Source organism: Symphodus melops (assembly GCF_947650265.1).
Source record: "Symphodus melops genome assembly, chromosome: 16".
In the NCBI taxonomy this organism is placed as follows: Eukaryota; Metazoa; Chordata; class Actinopteri; order Labriformes; family Labridae; genus Symphodus; species Symphodus melops.
Window position 1 is genome coordinate 13,171,895 of NC_136706.1, and position 15,935 is coordinate 13,187,829.

The 15,935-nt window shown below is 39.5% G+C and overlaps 1 protein-coding gene across 1 annotated transcript in view; it reads right to left on the reverse strand.

Annotated features, from left to right (window-relative positions):
• The window catches only part of LOC306836897 (matrix metalloproteinase-17-like), a 77,814-nt gene that overhangs the window by 19,070 nt on the left and 42,809 nt on the right, over positions 1–15,935 (reverse strand). Inside the window, exon 4 of the mRNA XM_079364265.1 lies at positions 12,579–12,865. Within this exon, the coding sequence (XP_079220391.1) occupies positions 12,579–12,865 (287 nt within the window). The remainder of the gene's footprint in view (positions 1–12,578; positions 12,866–15,935) is intronic.

The following is a 15,935-nucleotide window of genomic DNA, read 5'->3' on the forward strand; positions in this document are numbered from 1 at the left end:
GTTAAAGTGCTGGCTTCTCTAACAACAATGCCTCAGCCAGTATGTTATCCTCCAAAGTTCTGATTTTTTTCATTTCCGTTCTTACAATCCCACCTGTTTTGTAAATCAAACTTTCTTTTCGTAATGTGCACATTTCTATAAACATCTTTTTTTTTTTTCCTAGATCATGTCTTTCTTGGCCTCACAATTTGACTGATATTCCATTAACGTGGAAACAACATGACAAAGAAAAACATGACATGGTTTTGTGAAGAGAAAAAGACAAAATCAAAGAAGCTGAATGAATACAACATGACACAACACTGTGACAAGACACAATGTGAAGGTTTCATGTTCAAAAAACGGCTACAATCTGCCTTCTGGGTTAATATGACTCATCAGGGATGCACCTCATGAGCAGCTGAGTACATACAGCTGGTCAACTTGTTCACCATTAAGCAAAACATGACCCAAGATTGAACCGCATGGGATAAGACCTGACCAAACAAACACAAGAGTAGCCATAGATTGTTGCCAACAAATTCCTCAGTCTCAAGAATATCTAATTCTTCAGTCCCAAGAGAGAGCTTCGACGAACACAATAACTGACCATCTTTCAAAGGCTCCCTTCTTTAAGAGCCAAAACATCCAGAACTTCTTCCCCTGACCTCTGCTCCACATTAATCATCAATACATCTGCACTCTCGGACACTGCTGAACTAGATGAACAACAACAGCACAAGTTTTGTTGTAGGAATTTTTTTTTTTTTTTTTTTTTTTTTAAAGAACAGTGTGGGGTAATACAACACAGTTGTTTCAGTTTTCTCAATTATCTATCCATGCTTACACTTTCCATAAGCAATGTATATTAGCTTAGTAAGTAAAAAACATATTGCATATAAAATTGACAACAAAAAGTTAGGCCTGGAACATCCCTGTGTAGAAGATAATAAATCTAATAGCGTTGTGCTTGACTCATTCCTGTTCAGCTCTTTTAAAATGAAGAAGTGTTAAAGATTCAATATGTGGGAATATTTTTCCCTCTCCTTGTGTCAACAGTTTCCTCCAAAGTTCAATTTACAAACAGAAAACATAGGGTTTGTACAGGCTTAAGTTTCTCCATGTTGCGCATACCTCAAAGACACTACACGAACAAGTCGAACCAGCATTGGAGCTGCTGATGTGGCAGGTGTATCCATTGTGTATAACATGTCGAATGGGCTGATGAAATACCTTGGTTTGTACCAACCCTGGCAGTGCTTGTTGTGAACAGTGTACAGTGCAGCAAAGTTCACTTCTCATTATGATTCAACATGAATAAACAAACCCCTCTTCCCACCAGGACTTGCACAAGGTCAACAGACCACCGATGAAATGAAGCAGCTGAGTCAGAGGTTAGCTTATACATGTGTTGTCTGTCCTTGTTACCAAGTAGAATACAACTACTTCTTATGTTTATCTATTGTGCATCCTGTCATGTAGTTTCCTTTATTATCGGATTCATAAAAGGCAAATATCTGATTCTCCTTCATCTGAATCACAACACTCTAATGCAGACACGAAAAGACAAGTCTCAAATTCCCCCGGCTCAGTTAGTAGAGTCGGTCATGTCTTCACTGGAAGGTCTGGGATTTGACCCTCAGCTCCTTCAACCACAAGTGAGGACTTGGGCAAGACAATGAACCCCAATTTGCTCCTGCTGCTTGGTCAGTGGCGTAGAATGTGTATGAATGGATTAGTTAATACTGATCACTTTACATCGCAAACACTTAAAGAGCATATTGCAGGTTAAAGACAAAACTTAACTAATCATAGGAAAATACGTTAACAATACTGTTTTTAAAGAAATTCTGAAATTAATAACCCACAGGATCTCCTGGAGACGTTTTAGTACGTTTTCGCACGTCTTTGCTTTTTACTTCCGCATTCGGCTGTGACGTAACATAAGGGAGTCCCGCTGAATCCCCGTCTGTTTAACATAGAAAATCATGGATCCGAGTGTCACTCCCGTCAATAAAGAGGAAGAAAATATGTATTCCTTTACATATAATGGTCCGCTGGCTTATTATTCTGAACCTGTTAGATGTGATAGAGAGCAGAAACAGGCAGGATTAGAGGAATAACGGCCTCAGGAGAGAAGTCAAGTTGTAGGAGGAGCAGGCGTCCTGCTGAGTGACAGGTGTCAGCTCGCCATATATGGGCGAGTGCTGTGTACACATCAGCATATGTAAAGTTTGTAATCACATTCAATCCATTAAAAAAACTATTTGTAGAAGGAGCGACTTAACATTGTATGGGAGTTAATCGTCAAAACGGCAAATCTGTACAACGTATTATGGTGCCGCGCTGTGCGCGCGCGCGCGCGAGAGAGAGAACCCGATTACACGGCCTGTGCAAATGCAGCACGATGTCTTTATTGTTTATTCCTGATGCAGCCCAGTGCTCACGTTGTTATAGAAAATACAGTGTATGGTGCAGGATTCTCCTGACGTGAGTTCACAGCGCACGTCCACACAAACATGCACAACAGCGCACACACTCCACAGTTTAATACGTGCACATATATTAGGCTACTACAAAAAGTTTAAAGTTTTAATGGGATAGAGGACCGACAGACGTAAAGCTTGTGTTTCTGTTTGTTTCCAAACCGCGCGTTCCGTCTTTCCCCACTGCACACACACGCGCGCACACACACACACACACACACACACACACACACTCACGCTCTCTTGCAACAGAGTTGGATTTATAATAAATCGTATGACTACATATATTAATACAGACTGTCCGGTGTCTATTACGCTCACACTAGAGAATATAACAGAGGATTCCAGCAGATCAAATCATTAAATGCTTGTCTGCGTATATAATATTTTATGTTAAACACCCAAAGATTTAAATCATTAATATGGAAACGCTTTTGTGTCTGATGCCGAAATATTCAACATGTCTGTTCGATCGTTTCTGAGGTTGTGGGAATAATTCACCAAAACACACTATGAATAATCAAGCCACTTACACTGTGCACCCGAATGTGCACCGCGCAAGTTACACACTATGGCAGTGAAGAGTGTGTGCTGCAAGGAGGCATCCTGTCTGTTCTCACTCACTACCACGTATCATTACACCTCTTTAATCGTGTTTTTTGTGCTTTAATTCTTTTGTGCTGCCTTCTAAATGTTTGTTTGTAAAGTGTTTCATGCTCTCGGTGCAAGACAAGTTCCCCCAGGGGCAATAAAGGCTTCATTCATTCATTCATACACGTACGCATAAAGCCGATCAAAGCAGAGTAACAGAACGCGACTTCCTTATGTTACGTCATATGACGCGTTGTTGAAAAAAAAAGCGAGTTCGAAACAGCGACGCTAAAAACAGCCACTTTCTCCTCTAAATTAGAGCACTTATGTGTTGAAGAATATACAGAAAATTGATGTACTTATTCTACAGCCCTTATCTGACAACATGAAGTGTTAATCTCAACTTTTTTTTAACCTGCAATATGCTCTTTAAGTGACCACAAGCAACCTTAAGGCTATGTTGCCTCATATTGCAGTAACAGGTACAGAGATGTAAATATTTTAAGTAAGACTCTCGGACATATAGTATGTCTGACAGTTTTCCTGCTGTATTCTAGTAACTGCATTCTCTCAAAGAAGAAAACGAGGGATCGCCAGTGGCGCAGCGGCAGTGCGCGCGATCCCACGCATTGAGGCTATAGTCCTCGCACGCGGGCGGCCCGGGTTCGCGTCCGGCCTGTGGCCCATCTCCCGCATGTCTCTCCCCACTCTCTCTCCCTGATTTCCGACTCTATCCACTTTCCTCCCTCTATAATAAAAGCTTAAAAAGCATAAAAAGCCCAAAATAAATCTTAAAAAAAAAAAAAAAAAAAAAAACGAGATCTAGTAGAATATGGGTCAGGGGGATAAAACCTGCCCTTTCTTTTCTTTTTTAAGGGACTATCTTTTGAGGGTGTTACAGAATATAACAAAGATATGCTAGCTACATTTTCTTACGAATAACAGCTAAGATTTCTTGGTGGACTTTGTGCTCTGATTGTCCGTTCTGCTCTAACTTTCAGGTTTGTTTACTTGTGTTTGGATTCTGAAGCAACTACTGTCCTGTTTATAGCATTGTTTGGTGTTTTCTGTTCTGTAGTGTACTGCAATAATTTATTATTGTTCGTCTGCTGTGTTACAGCCGGACATCATTCTAGAAGCTGAGGAGTAAAGCTGAGGGCAGAGACAGGAAACGACCCTGACATACAGCACAGGGTTGGATTAACAACAAAACTTTAAATTACACATTCAGTAACGTTCGAAAAAAAATCAGCTCATAACAACACGATGTAGCCTAAAGAGTGTACATTTAGCTTCTCTCACCATATACCAACAACTCTAGAACCATGTTTCCTGGTCTTTTAAAGGCTCTAACTGCACCTTCCATTTACAAAACTGCACTTTCCATTTACAACTTTTACAACTATCCACAATTAACAAAATATTGAAGGGCAAAATAAAGTGAAAGAATTCCTTTATTTCAAACATGCCCATGGTCAGACAACCTTAATTCTTTCCTAGAAATTCTAAACAACTTTTAAAACGTGCAATACCTGAGAAGCAACAAAAACCATCCACATTGATTTATACATTTTATAACAGAAATGTTCTATTTCAACTTTTTTTTTTTTTTTTGCAAGACCTTAAAATTAAAGTGAATTTTGGATAGAAAAAAAAAGAGTTTGAAGTTGCTGCATAAAAAATGTTGTCATTTGTAAGATTGCATAGAACATGCAATTTATAGTTAGGAACAAAATGCTGGAGGACAAAGCCAAAGACAACAGAAAAAAAAAGATTTATTAGGTCACCAGCTGTGACCTTTGTTGCCTCTCTTAATCTTCACTCACTTCACCCAAGTTTCGTTATTTTGTCTTTGCACCTTTTCCTAAAGAAAGAAAAATCAAGTGAATTAAATGAAATCCTACACTAACGTTTATTGTCCATGAATAAACATGGCCTATACCCTAACCCTAATTGTCCATGCCCACTCAAACAATATAGACTGTGCTAATCAGAGTGGCATCCTATTGCCCTAATATATGTATATATAATATATGCCAACTACTGAGGGTTGCGTTGTTTATCTGTTAAGTTGGCTTGTGTCGTATACCCCTAGTATGATGTTGGGTGACTGGCTAGTTGCAACCACAGCCAAGTGGCAAGCAAGAAGGAAACGTAAAAATTGCCATGCTGCTGTCCAAATATACTCACTTTTTAATGGCCACGTTGCCAAGCTAAAGGCTTCCAACGGATGGCTCACACCCAAACAGGTTAAGTGATTTTGGCTAAGTCCACTTCTTTCTGCAGTCTGTAAAATCATATCAGACGTATTATCATCTAACTTTCCAATCTGCTTTCCATTGTGTTGTTTTTCCCCCAACAATCAACAACAAAGAATCCTCATAGAGACATAAACAGAACACACCAAAGAAACACACACACACCGAAAACAAAAGTCATGAAAAATTCACCTGCTTAATGATGCTTTTGCTTCAGCCTCAGCAATCAGTTTGCAGAAGCAGATTGCGGGCAGAGCGATAATTAACAGAAGCAATCTGCTACCTGTCAAAGCCAAAACATTACTTCAAGACCTCCACCTATTTGATCTCACCAAGCATTCAACCTCGCACGGTTCCTAATGGACACCAGCACCATCGATCACACAGCAGGAGGTGTGAACTGGGCCGCTAAATTTGGTGCTAATATCCAACCATTTTCCATCATCAGACACATTAGGAGATGGCTTTAGCGGACCCAGCTTTAGGGTCCTGCTGAGAACAATGCACTGGAGAAGAGGGGAGGGAATTAGCCCAGGCAATTACTCAGTTGCGGATTTTTCTGATAAGGCTCATTTTTCCAAAGATGATTACAAAGCTGAACAATCTGCTGAAGCACCAACATTCACTTTTTTCCCCTTAAGGGCTGACCTAACAAGTTCATACCTTCGCAAGGGAATACCATGCTTTGGAAAAATCTGCAAAGAAAGAACAATGTTCAAATATGATAGCCATTGGGTAGCTGGGCTTAGCTAGGCAGGAAAAACCACCGCTCAGAGAGAAGCTGATATTTTCTTGGAGGTAGGGGGTTATAAAATAGTGGATAGATGGGAAGTCACAGAAGGAAAAAGGGTAAATGGACATGAAGCTAATTTAGCGCTTTTCTAGTCTTCTAACTACTCAAAGAACGTTTTAATTACCACATCTGCCCGTTCACACACATCAGAGGGAGTGAATGGAAAGTGTCCATCAGTGGTCACTCATAAACATTCATACACCGCTGAAGAAGCAGCAGGAGCAACATGGGGTTAGTTGTCTTGCGTAAGGACCAATCGGACATGAGACACCCATCGGTGCGCACCATGTCCAGGATAGAAAAAAAAAAAAACTACAAGGCTAAACAAAGCATTTATAATCTGACTTCAGTATAAAACCACAGAAAAGAGAATTCTACAAGGTCTGTGGCGATCTTCAGGGAGCTGATTAAAGACACTGACATATTCTCCCCCCCCCCCCCCCCCCCCCCACACACACACACACACACATTTAAGAGTTAAAAATAGCAGTCTGTGCCTGCCTTGCAGATGAAAAAGCTTGATGTGCTGGATCTGAATTCCATCCTTCAGGGGATTCATCAAGGCCAAAGAAGAAGATTTCTTGAAAGATTCATTTTTTTCACACAATCAATATTTTTCTCATATATTAAAAGCAATGATCCCAAAATAACCCACAGTGGGTACTGTCATCGTCCAATCCCCGTGAATTATTCATGGTTGGCAAAATTAACATTATGTTTGGAAATTAACAAATATAATCAGGGCAATCATTTTGAACAGTTATTCAGTCAAATGTTAGGTAGATTAATGTGACGTAAAAAACGTCTTTTCACTGTATCTAAGTGGTGGCAATTACCTTTAAGTTATCTTGATAAAAGCAGACGATAAGAAACAGAAATGAAAACAAATTCAGTTATAGATTGGGACACATCTTTGAGGACTCCCTCCCTCACTGCCCTAACCACATTAAACCAAACCTACATGTTTGCAGCTGTTAGACTGCGTCTCCCCTCCCTCTCTCACCCCATGCACACATTCAAACACACACACTCCGGCTCCATTACAGCATTGTCTGCCTGTCCTGTCGCGTTGCTGCCTGCTGGGAGGTCTAATTGGAGCAGATTGAGCTGCTGTCCTGTAGCATATGGCTCACAGCCCTGACAGCGCAAAACAAAGGAGGGAGATCCACATAGGTCCTCACCCCTACACAGACCCACCAGCTGGGACCGATAGCCTCACTGACTCACACGCACACACACTTTAAGCTACATTTTGTCAGGTTAAGGTTTAAGCTAAATCAAGAGGTCAAATGGTCACAGGGCACTAAATCTTTCTGTCGACCTTTCTTGTGTATGACACTGAAGACAAAAATAAACCATGCTCCCATGACACTACTACACTTCAGTACTTAAAAAAAGGCTCAACAGATTTCAAATTTAAAGCTCCAAATAGGTATTTACAGTATAGACGGAAATGAACACTGATGCGTCTAAAAAGCAGACCACATGCCACAAGAAACAGCCATAATTTACATCTATGGCAGAGAATCATGTTGAGCGATACTTTTAGAAGATAAAAGACAGCAGGATTAAATGTGTTGTCAGAAAACAAGCTGTGTACATCTACAGGACAACATCACAGCAATTATATTGAGCCAGGAGTGGCAAGAATCGACACGAAGCTAAGGTTCCCCATAAGAAGCTTAGTGGGAAAGTGATTGCTTTGCACTTATAGATCCAGAAAATTGTCCATTTATTGTTCACATTTTTACTTATAAAGGGAAGAATATTGGAAGTCTGATTCCAATGTCTCTCGTTAAATAAAGTATTCATTTCAGATTACTGAGCGCTGTGTCAAATTAAAAGAGTGATAAACATAAATCTTGACCTGATTCACCCTCAGTGATATTAGGCAGGGCTCTGAACTCGTGAGCTACAAAGTATTATCTCTTTTCTTTTGAAATCTTGGATAACTATCTGCTCACTAAATGACTTCATTCATTGACGAGAAATATCTGGGCCTGATACAAAACAAAAGAACACCTGATACCCAATTACCTCGCAGGAAAGGCAAGAGTATGCTGAACTTTTTAGTCTTCTTGCAAGATTTTACAAATGTATCCTGAGGTAATACATTTCTAAAAAAAAAAGGCGGCAATGCAAAATAAAAAATGATGTTACATTCTGGATGATTTGCTTGAATGCTTGTTTGAGAAAATCCCCATGGGAAGGCCCACAAATGCAAACATTGTTTTTTTTTTGTTTTTTTTTCCCGAATGCTGGAACTTAGTGTGCCGAACTGAGCACTCTTTTCAGTACATTGCACAAGATAATATACACACAGCCATGAAAATCACACGTTTTCAGCAAAATTCCTCAAATTGTTTGTGCTGCTGATTCATAAGAAAGCTGCCTGCATATAGACAGATTTTTCTCTGTTTTTTTTCGAGCTTTGGAAAAGACATTCATGTCAGGTTTTGTCACGGATTTTTCTTTCACCCAGCAATTACTATATTTGGGATGTCTGAGTGAGAGCTAAGAAATACAAATACGCTGCCAAGTCTTCCAATACTGTTTCTCCTGGGATGAAAAAGATTTTATTTGGGATCAGTGGAGGAGTAATGACATTCACATATATCACACACTTTTGGCACCTCATCATCTCATGTCTTATTGGAACTGGTCTGAAGGGAATACTTAGGTAGTATTTACAGTTCAGTAACAACTTCTCAAATCAACACATTTACATTGTTTTGAACATGGTTAAGAAGCGCTTTGGAAAATACAATTGAAATGGCAACAAATTAGAAAAATGAAATTCATTACAATGACTATGCAAACTTATCCATGGGCCATGCATTAAAACCATTTGGCCTATCAAATAAAGGCCTAGGTAGTATTTGAGCACCCTCAGATTTATTGTTATCTATTCTGTTCTAACAATAAGAAATGGCAGAAGACCAAGAGAAGTAAGGATGATGAAGACGTCGTGGTAAAAAGGAACAGCACCCATGCATCAGCACCAAAATTGCATTTTGCAAAGAAAATGTGTTAATAATGCTTTTTTTGTAAAACATAGAGAACAGAAGAAAGACAGAGGAACTGTAAGTTCTCGATACTCTTCCATATGTGTCTAACTCTGACTCACATATGAGACAACATAATTGCAGATAACACATTTTCCTCTCTTCGTGCGGGCCAGTTACCTGGAATCAGCAGATATGACTTTAAAAGATGAGTTGGTTCGCCTCCAACCTGTGGTCTCTCCCTGCATGACGTTCTTCACTCTCTGATCCCTGTTTCCAACTCTATCCACAGTCCAATTGATGAAGGCATAAAAGCACAAAATAAACCTTGAATGTTTTCCCTATAAAGTTAACTGACTAATCAAGTGTAAAAGTACTCTTTTCAAATCCACCTAATTGCAGAAATTGCATACTGTCATTCTGGCCAATCAACTATTCAAGTTGATTATATGAAATTATAGGGGGTGAATAAATGTATTCTCTTACATGTTTTTAACCTTTTATCTTCCAATTAGACTCCACTTATTGAGGGCTGATACTTAACGTTTTGTTAGTCAGGGCTGATGTCATGCAGCAAAGAGAAAGAGAGAAAAGTGCTGCAAGGACTCAGCTTCTGGGGGTCCGCTCTAACATCAGAGCTTCTCTGCGTCCCCCACATGCCAATTCTATTTTAGATGGTCACTCTGGATGCAACTCTTTGCACCCTCCTGTATAGCAAACCTTTATGCTGCTTTATCACGCATCAACTGTACCCCATCAAATAACAACTTCCCAGGTAAACTGACCTTCTCACTGTGAGACCTTCAAGGGAAATCATGTTATGTTATCTATATTAAAAATGAGTTTTTAAACTTGTTTGAGACATTTCAGATCACATATTTCGCATGCATCTCTCCCTCTGTTTTTGCCTCTCTGTTTCGCTGTCCATTTTTCTTTTGAAAAGGAGTGATGAGTGGAGGTGTTGGGCAGACAAGAGAAGAAGGTCGTTTTAAGTTCAGTCATCCATATGAGAAGAAGAAAAAAAGAAAGCAAGTTGGAGAAAAGCGGAGTGAATGATTTATACTGTCATCCGTGTGACCGCACTGAGACAGGGCCTGCCCGGCGATGCATTCAGTGCGACTTGATCACTCCATCCGCTCATTTCATCTGGATGAGTGGACTCGTAATGCTCCCATGCCCTGTCTTGCTTGTCACCTCCCTACCTACCCCCCACCCCCTTTAAGAAAGTAAAGGACAGCTGGGAGGATTGAGGATGATGACGAAGTTCTTATCAAAACGTGAAGACATGGTCACGTTTGAAAAATGGTCCTGTTGTGCCAGCAGTAATTTCCTTTGCACCAGAGTGAACACACTCTCTCAATAAATTCACAATCAAACACAAGATAACAAGAACACAGAGGGTTGAGCTTGAACACAAAAGAGGAGGCGTGTGAACGATGGTGTCTGTACAGAGTGAATAAATGTATGAAGGAGTGAAAGAATGAGTCAGTGACAATTTGGACTTTACTAAAGCAGACACAAATGCACTGTGTTGTGGTTTCCAGTGCTGTCAAAAATCAGACCGATACTTCGAATATAGTTCTTATATAAGCTTTTCTACTTTTGATTGGCAGAGCTGATTGAATTCCATTTCAAGCTGCTGTCATCCTGTCGTCATTTCAAACTCGCAGATCTTCCTCAGCGGGTAATCACACTCTTTGAAAAACTGTTTGATGAAAGACATTTGGCCAGATCATTCAGGATAACATTGAATGAGCCGATCCATCAGCCCACGCTGCTCATAGCCCAGACACATTGAATGAATATGTTTCACAGTAATGACAGTAATAACAGACCTAATAAAGCGAGTAGCATGGATAATCATTCATATTTGGATTTATATTCATATTACAGTAATAATAATAATAAATACAGTAGTTGTCTTGCTCTGGAAAACTAAGCCATCTGATCAAAACTCAAAGATCTAGTTTACCAAAACCTCAACATCAATGAACATTGAATGATATAAATACACATTATTCTTAAATTTCACACAAGTCAATTAGGGGTGCATATAGTTGTACTTCATGACAAATAATGTATTTTCCAACGAAATATTTCAAGTGTTGAATCAATGGAATTAAAAACAAGCTCGAGAGAGCTTACCCTGTTTCTAAATGCTGCTTTTGTCAAGCCAACAGTCCACAGTACAATGACAAAGTTTGAAAGCAAAAATGACTTACAAGTTTAGGAGCACATTCTTCTTACGTTTGAGAAGCTGGAACCAAGCGGAGCACCGTGATTTATGAGCTCAAATGATTTTTGGTTGATCGTGGTTGATGTTGAGAATGTATTCTCAGCAACTTGATTTAAGTCATAAATCATTTAAGCACTTCAGCGTTAAACGCCCGTTTGAAAAGTAAACAGTGTCCCTGTTAGTTGAGGCAGTAATGGTTTTGCTGTCAGTCTTAAACATTATCTAGCCAATTTGATTACCAGCTTGTTCATAACACTTGAATCACATAAAAAAAGAGTTTTGCATAAAAACCTTAAGGCGACTGTAGTATCACTTGAGGCACTTATGCTCAACCATAGCTAACCCCGGGGCTGCTTCTGGAGATGCCAAATGCTACGTGCTAAGCTCAACTAATTACCTCAACGAATTAAAGGAGAACATGCTGCAAGATTGGAATACAAGTTGTGATGCTGATCTCTTAAAACTGTAACCAGTAAGCTGCCCATTAACCTGTCAAGGGTAACACAATATACTGTATGTTCAATTTTGATTGTGAGGAAGTTCAGCAAACAAGCTAGTCTCCACAGCTAGAAGTAAACTGCTTTAACAGCTAAGTAGAAAGAGTTGATCATGTCCAGAAAAGCTGAAATGGATACACACCTGATAGTTTACTAAAAGTAGTGAGGGTTGATGGCTTAATAAAAATAGATAGTGTTTAAAAAAAGCCATACTGTATGTATGAGTTAATATGGTTACATAAGAGAGAATGTTCAATGGCTGAAACACTTAACGAGAAAATAATAATGCTTCATAAAGTCAGATAAAATATTAATGGTTTGAACAGCAAGCTTAATGGTTGAAGTTAGCTTCAAGTAAAAATGAGTAATGGATAAATTGTAGAACAGTAGAAAACAGTAGAAACGTGTGGTTTAAATGGCCAGCAGGAAGTTAAATGTTTGGCTCAATCAGTTAGATTAAAGTAAGCTAACAGCAACTATGGTTGAAGCAGTCAGCCACAATGAACAGAGATTGAAACAGTGACCTTCAAGTGAAAGATGAATGGTTGTCAGTAAAAAATAAACAATGGATACATCTTTGAAAAAACAGAATTGAGGATGAATGTTTTTTAAATTAAGCTCCATGATACCTGAAACTTTTTTTATCCTGTGCTGCTGGCACTCAATTGATGTTATACATTGGTTCAAACATAATCTTTGGATTATTGTAGCAGATCATGATCATGTTTCTCACCTGGAGATCTGAAGGTCCAGGCCTCGTCATCATCAAAGTGCGTGTCTCCAGCTGTGAACCTCTCTCCGGGGAAAAATGCGTGTGCCACGGTGCCCCCCGGCCCGTCAAAGGGATATCCATCATCGTGGTCGGCCTTTGTGAAGTCGATTTGAATGTCTGCATCACTTCCCGCCACCTCGTGGAAGTTAAGCGGCGCGATATCGCTCCAGACCTTCAAAGCGTAGTACATCAGGGCTCGAACAGTGTCCCTACCCAGTAAGGCTGAATCCTTAGGGAAGGTCCGCACTCTGAGGGAAGACAGGCAGATATGCATACATTACAGATGAATTAAAGAGAAAAGAGGAGATGAAGGTAAAAATAAGGGCATCCGGGGAGTAGAAAGAACAAGGAAGGAGATCATGCTGATAAAGGAAGTGGGAGAGAGACCTGACAGGAGAACAGAGTATAAGTAAAGGCAAAAGAAGCGAGCTTGGTAAAATGAAAGGAGAGAAATGATGATTGGCAAGAAACAAGAGGAGAATTAAGGGAAAATGAAAGGAGGAAAGGTTAATAGAGGTCGAAATCCATTGGGGGAGACAAGAGAGGAGGAAGACTGTCCAGACTCCAGGGCTGAACATGGAAATGGAGAAGAGACAAGTAAAAAACTGGGGAAAAAAGGTGCAGAAAATTGGAAGAGAAATGAAACAGATGTGTTGGTATACAACAAACAAGACATTTTTTGTTTGTTTTCAAATTCAATGTGATCCCATCAGTTTTTGCATTTCATGGGTAGGTGCTCCTGCTGCTCCCAAATACTGATTATAAGCTAGGAGTACAATGTGCATTTGAAGAGATTATGGCATCTGCTGAGAACTCGTCATCCCCCCCCCCTTTCCACATTTCTTCCATATTTCATTTGATTCCTTCCTCTCATCACACGTCATCTCTGGAGCTATTTCCTTCTCTCTGCCCTAGTAGAAACCGAACAAGAAAAAACAAAGAACTGCTCAGATGTCGCACAAAGTTTGTCTCCCCCATCTCAAAGTATATTAGCTTTCGCTCCCCATTCTCTCCTATCTCTCATGCCCTATCTTTCTCTTCGCCCATCAGTCACTGGGTCTGTTTACTCCTCTTCTACAAGATGCACTTGGCTTCTCTCTCCCTACAAAAGCACTGTTAAAAAAAAAAATGAAGATACACAATGGGCCTTAAGGCAAGAAAAAGTGCAGCCTTTTTTAAAAAAACACAGCAAGCATAAAACCTGCTTGAAATGAGCTAAAAATGGAGAAAAACACAAGAAGCTTTCTTTTGAAGTTTAGATTTCAAATCGGAGCTTGCAGCGTCAAATGATTTCCTTCCACTAGCATTCCTTTAAAAGTAAACTTTGTACTAACATATTGATTGTGTTTAAGGGTAGTCAAGGTAGCATGCCATGCTAGAGTGCACTCTGTATATAGGACATGTGGATTATTGACCATGTTAAGTCAATGTCAAGTCTTTCTCAAGTGGTGTGACTCGCATGAAATGAGAAAACACCAGAGCACATATATGGATATTGATTCACATATTGATCATCAGCAACTGACCTCAGGGTTAGGTCAAAGCTACACAGTACACATATAAACACTGACAACACCTGCTGACAAAATCAATCCTAAAACCTGTACCTGATTCCAAACGATGATGATCATCTCTCAAACTACCTGCATCTCTCATTTCAGTCACATTTTGCATGAAAGTGGAAATAAAAGTGAGGTTGAAAGAAAGTCTCAGTGGAAACATGAATGAGGAGAGGTTCCGTCAGCAGCAGGGACTGGAAAGTGAGAAGGGAGAGTTGGTGGTGAATGCACTTGAGCTTAGCTGAGACTTTTTTCACGAACTAAAATAAACAGTTTTACAAATTAATTCTCTCCATCTCAAGGAATGGAATATGGAGTTTCTGTGTGGCTGCTGCTGCTTTGGTCCATTTCAATAGATGTTCTTCAGCATATATTCATTAACTTAGCATCTATATATTTCACACATTATATGAGTTTACCTCTTCACTGTCAACAGGAAATAACAATTTTCAAATCTGGACGTCCCACTGTGGAAGCGGAGAGCCATGCAGTGCAGGAGAGCATAATGACTGGAGAAAAATGTGGAGCACAGCTTAAGTGGATATATGGAATAAAAGTGATGAATGAATCTGCATCATTAAGGAACAACAAGCTTAAAGACTGCTCGAATGCCAGCAGGGCCATTAGGATTCAGGGAATTCTTTTTTTTTTTTTTGTTCAGCTCCGGGCGTGACAACAACTTTTCCTTAAGCTTTCATTACGCGGGGGATGCACAGGAAACAATGAATCTTTAAGATATATGAAATGAACCAGAAGGAAAAAAAAAAACAGCAACAAAGCTATTGTACTTTGGCAAAGTTACCAACTCACTGTGCCCGGCTGCTGCTCTGCAGAAAATATTTCATTTTTATCAGATTTTTTTTGCTTTTAGATTTTATTTTGTTAGTTATTCACAACTAAATTATTTTTTAAATAAGATTCTATTCTCCTCTTTATAACATACTCCTGTGAGTTTTTAAACTAATATGAGTAATTTATCTTGTTGAATCAACTCTAATGACTCTCGAGTGTGTGATATCCAGATGTTTTTTAATGGCTTTCTTAGCTTTATGTTTGTATCACCTTGGGGATTTGTCAGACAAAATTGACAGGTTACTGCCATGCTCACTCAAACTTTTTACACACAGCTGGACACGCCCCTTAACTGTCAGGATGGGCTGATTGTGGGAATGCAAATGTCAGAAGGGTTTCCTCTGCTTTTACATAGTCCAGCTTTATGTCCAGCCAGCCTTTGAGTAAAACTTCCCCAAGAAGTCAGACTGAGCCGATGTGTGAATGCAACAGGTAATAATCAGGAAAATTCGTCTGCAAGTAGGTGGGGAAATAAAGTCCATATGAAGCAACCAGTAAAAAACCCCCCAAAAAACTGGGGCGATATCTGTGTACCGGACAAATCTGCTTCCTACTCTTCTTTGGTTGACAGCATGTTCTTCCCTACCTTTGAGTTTTGAGTTTGTCTAGTTTCATAGCATCAAAATAAAGGCAAAAACTATCATTATTGTGCTAAATTGGCGCTAAATTGTGCATCATGAAATCAGATAGTCGTTGCAAGTAGCATGATGGGGAAAAAAAGATTAATTGAGCTTCAATGTTAACACATGCACCAATCATCTTTTACACGTGACAAAGTAGCAGTATAAGGAGTGCTTACAGTAGTAACAAAACACACTTTCATCTGTCGAACTTAAATTTAAAGTGACACCAAACATTGTACCACTTGCCTTTTTCTCCCCTTCAAATTGTATACAAACTCGCTTCG